This window comes from Terrapene carolina, unplaced genomic scaffold, assembly GCF_002925995.2.
Source record: "Terrapene carolina triunguis isolate 2854851 unplaced genomic scaffold, T_m_triunguis-2.0 Scaffold192, whole genome shotgun sequence".
Classification (NCBI taxonomy): domain Eukaryota; kingdom Metazoa; phylum Chordata; order Testudines; family Emydidae; genus Terrapene; species Terrapene triunguis.
The window spans coordinates 23220536-23224685 of record NW_020664543.1 but is presented as its reverse complement, the minus strand read 5'-3'; the positions used below and the strand labels follow the sequence as shown (position 1 = coordinate 23224685).

Genomic DNA, 4150 nt, shown 5'->3' with positions numbered 1-4150 from the left:
CAGGGCGCTATGGGGTGGTTTTTAATGTAATGCGAGGAACAAACCCCATGAAAATGATGTGGTCCTTAGAATACATTGTCTTTATAACATGGCCGGTCTCTGTTTGCATAGGAGCTCAGAGCCAGAAGGATGGAGAGCATTGAAGTACAGTCTGCAGCATCCATGGGAGATCCTTTCCTTTCCTGTCTCAGCTGGCCAAGCCTTCCCTTGGCAGAACAGGGGCAGTTGGTGTTTCCCTTACACGTCCTTGACCACAACTATCATTGATCGGCTTTGGATGTCCTTCTTTTTCACCTCTGCCCAGATGTCGGAGAGGTCCTGGATGAACTGCTGGATCTGGGGTGGAGAAGAGAGATGGCAGTGCTGGAGGTTTAGGACTGCTTGGAATGGCTTTTGCAGCATGAATGGCAAGTGTTTGGCTGCTCTGAAAGGCACATTTCCCATGGCTTTAAATTGGGCTGCAGAGGAGGAGGACTGGACATTTGCATCCCCAGCTCAGAGCAAGTGGGATGGCTCTTTGGGGGCCAGTCTTTGAGGGCAGGGAGCCAGCTAATGTAAGCATGGAGCTATGGCCCAGATACACAAGGGATTTGTAGCCAGTTCAGTCACCCGCCGTCCCAATTCATCCAGCCTTGTGCCTCCACACATAGACCCTCCTTCCCCTGCACTGGCCCCTCTCTGGGGCAAGAGGGGACCAGAGTCAATTCAGACTCCATGCTCATTTATTGCTGGTGTTCACCCCCCTCTGCTCTGCCAACGGCACCCCAGCTCTGTCCTAGAGAGTCCTGTCCAGGATGGGGTGAGGTGCCTGAGACACTCTGTTTTCTCCTGGCCCTCTCCTCTGCAGAGCCTGCAGCCGGGGCAGGTGCTGCTCTCCTTCCCTGAGCCCGGGGTGAGGGGTGGGCATCAGCCTGGCTGTACCATGTCCAGCTGCTTGTGGGTGTCCTCCACGGGCACGCTCAAGGTCTCCTTCAGTTGCTTGCTCACGCTCTGGAAGAGGTTCAGGGTGGCCATCTTGATGGTGCCCAGCATGAGGGTTTTCTTGGCGGCTGTGTTCTGGATGTGGGCCCAGCGAGACTCCTGCGGAGAGAGGAGAGGACAGCAGAAATCATAGAAATACGCTGCTCAGCAGAGAGGCTGGCGAAGCACTGCAGATGCCAATATGATAGCGGCCCATCTGCTACCTGGGCAGTACCCACCCTTGCCCTGGACACTACACAGCATCAATCTGTCCTTTCACTTCCATTCACATCTGGAAAAGTCTCGGCTCGGCTCAGGATCATGAGCCATAGCTGGTGATCATCATTAAGGGAATTCAGCAGCGTAGTGGCAAGTTCCCAGAATGCACCTGCACAAGCAGGTCAGAGTTCACAAGAGCTGGTTTGGGGAGCTAAGTCTAGTGAGCATGGTGCAGAGGGGAGATGTATGGACAGTCCGGGAGCACTGGAAAGGGCTGGGGAAATCTAAAAAATACCCTGCTAAAGGGGCAGCAGATGCAGATTGTAATGCCGCTGGGAAAGAAAAACAATCCACACCAGCAGCAGCAGCCAGTGTGCCTTCATCAGGGACTGTTCAAAGAGGTAATGGTACAAATCTAACAGTACTAGAAATAGGGAAGGAACCAGAACCAAACAATGAGACAGGATGAGTCGCATTTGGAAGGTTTTCTTCACTTTTGTTGTGATTTTAAACGAAAGCTTGGATTGCAGAGCACAATTCTGCGGCCACTTCTAAAACGGGGAATTATGCAGCTATTTACACAGGCACGTCATCCCATCACTCACAGGGCCCTGGCTGAACTGGGAGGACCATGACAACTAGCTGCAAGTATCTGAAGGGTATAAATAGAAAATAGGGAGCAGAAAGGGGTGAATCAAGGGGTATAATTTGGAGTCATGGATTACAACTGGTCAAAGAAAAGACTGAACATATGCAAAACCATATCCATGCTGAGGTTTCTGAGCCCTGGGATCATCATCCAAGGGACTGGTGAAAGCCCCAAGACTTGAGGCCTTTACAGCTACATTAGACAAAGCCATGGAGGTCTTCCTGTGGGGAACAATCCAGCCCTGGCCCTGGGGGGATAGATTGGATATGACCAAACAGGTCTCTCATATCCCAGCAGTCTGGTCTAAATTAGAAACAATGCCCCCAGGTCATGCCATTGCTTTATTGTCACCCCCAGGCACCCCCTAGTGTAGATGCACAGTGACCCTGACTCAGCAACATGTGCCTAACATGACGTGTGGGCGGAGTCCCACTGGCCCACGGTTCAGTACTCCGATGAATCAGGGCCTTACGCTGGGTTACGCCTCTCTTAAATCAGTCTAGCTTAGGTCGCCAGGCAGAACCAACGCAGGCAAGACTTAAATCGTGGCAAGGGTTTGCCCTGGTGTAGACGGACTGATTTGAAATCGACCTAGTGGAACTTTCCTGCTATGCACAAGGGCTAACGTCTATGATTCTGTGACCCACCAGCACCCTGAAACCCAGGGTCTGTCCTCCTGGCCCAGTGCAGTCACAGATTGAACTCTGGGGTGACCCATTGGGTCAGGGGTGAGGGACCCACCCAGCAAACAGGGTTGCAGTATCCTGCTGCCTTGCCAGCCTCCTGTCCTACCACTGCCCAGCAAGCTGGGGGAGTTCACCTGCCTGAGTCTGGGGGGAGGAAGAGGGCTGCCTCAGGGCGCATGTATGGGAACCCGCCTTACCCAGACAATGACATCGCTGCGGGCGTGGTCGAAGCGCATCTGCAGGCGCGCCAGCTTGTTGTTGTGCTGCAGGATCTCGTCATCCTTCTCCTCCGTGTAGTGCGACAGGCGCACCTTCGCCTGCTCAATCATCTCCAGCCCCTCCTGCGCCGACTGCATGAGATCCTGGTGCATGCCCACCAGCGTCTTGTACCGGCCAATGACTTCCCGTATCTCCTCAAACTGCAGCACAGCGCCCTGGGCATTACTGCCCCATAGCCCAGCATGGCGCACAGCAGCCTATCACACTGCCACTTGGTGGCATTGATACCCAGCCCAGGCAGGGAAGGACATCCCGTCCCCTCTAACAGGGGAGAATAGCACATCTGCCCCAGAGTATCCTTATCACACCAGCGTATCTCCTGTGCCCTAGCTTCATTATCACCCCATCCCAGGAAAATATCACACCTCCCCTAGCCTGAGTATCCCACGCATACATGGGAGGGCCCTGCTCATCCCAGCCTTACTCTCTGTTCCCTTGGCCAGGCCCCTGGGGTCCCACCTCCACTTTGCTAAAACCTTCAGCCCCTTCCCTAGGTCCCTCCCACACGGCCCTGCTCCCTTCTCCGGGTCCTTTCTAGCACAAGGGAAACCCATCTCAGCTTCTCTATGCTCTCTGCACTAACCCAGCTGCAGGGAACCCTGGGCCCTGCCTCATCTTCCCCTGAGACTTTTGCCCCTGCCTATGGTCCCATCTCAGCTCCCCATCTCAGCACGTGGGAGCGTGCAGGCTCACCTCCGACATCTCGACCACCTTCTCCAGGTACTTGTTGAAGATGGAGTACTGCTGCAGCTTGTTAGAGAGCCGCTGGTGCTCCTGTTTTAGGACTGCCATGTCCAGCTTGGCCTTGGCCAGCTCCTTCACCCTCTGTTTCTTCAGCTCTTTCTCCTTGTTGGCTTTCTTCAGGGCTCGAATTCGCTTTTGGTCATTTTCCTAGCAATCCCCCCGCCACCACCCCAGAAAGGAAACCCCAGACAAGAGATGTGGGAGGTTAGCGATGTGACTGCATCATAAGGAGATGCCTCCTATCCAGCCCCACGCCCCTCCAACATCAGCAGTACTTGGAAGAGGAGAGAGACTATGGGGGGGGAGATGAAGCCTGGATGAGCCATGATCACGCCAATGGACAGCAATGGAACTAGACAGTCACCAGCAGCTGGGATGGGGTCCCATAGCTTCCACAGTCATTGGCACCTGGTCCTAAGGAGGGCTGCAGAGAACACCCTGCTACCAGCACTGAGGGAAGATGTTGGCTGAGACTTTGGGATGGACGCCACTTAAGCTGGGCATGACAAAGCTGGTGTTGAAGGCTCATGGCAACATAGAGCAACCCACCCCTACCCAGCCCCTCCCGAGACCATCTCTGGCTGTGATACAGAGTGGAGGGGGGAGGGGCCCC

The 4150-nt window shown here is 54.5% G+C and overlaps 1 protein-coding gene across 1 annotated transcript; it reads right to left on the bottom strand.

Annotated features, from left to right (window-relative positions):
• Positions 1–237: 237 nt before the first annotated feature.
• CCDC42 (coiled-coil domain containing 42) lies at positions 238–3863 on the bottom strand. The gene is made up of 5 exons (XM_026654582.1): positions 3813–3863; positions 3487–3684; positions 2712–2933; positions 922–1080; positions 238–336 (listed from the first exon to the last, which is right to left on the bottom strand). Exons 1-5 carry the CDS (start codon positions 3861–3863, stop codon positions 238–240), a joined length of 729 nt encoding a protein of 242 aa, XP_026510367.1.
• Positions 3864–4150: the final 287 nt, after the last annotated feature.

Excerpts from the sequence above, each read along its gene's own strand:
- CCDC42 (XM_026654582.1), bottom strand. The coding sequence starts at position 3,863 with ATGGCTCATCCAGGCTTCATCTCCCCCCCCATAGTCTCTCTCCTCTTC. Across the intron at positions 3,685-3,812 it reads TAGTCTCTCTCCTCTTCCAA|GAAAATGACCAAAAGCGAAT; the intron begins GTACTGCTGATG and ends GGGGATTGCTAG. Across the intron at positions 337-921 it reads CCCACAAGCAGCTGGACATG|ATCCAGCAGTTCATCCAGGA; the intron begins GTACAGCCAGGC and ends TCTCCACCCCAG.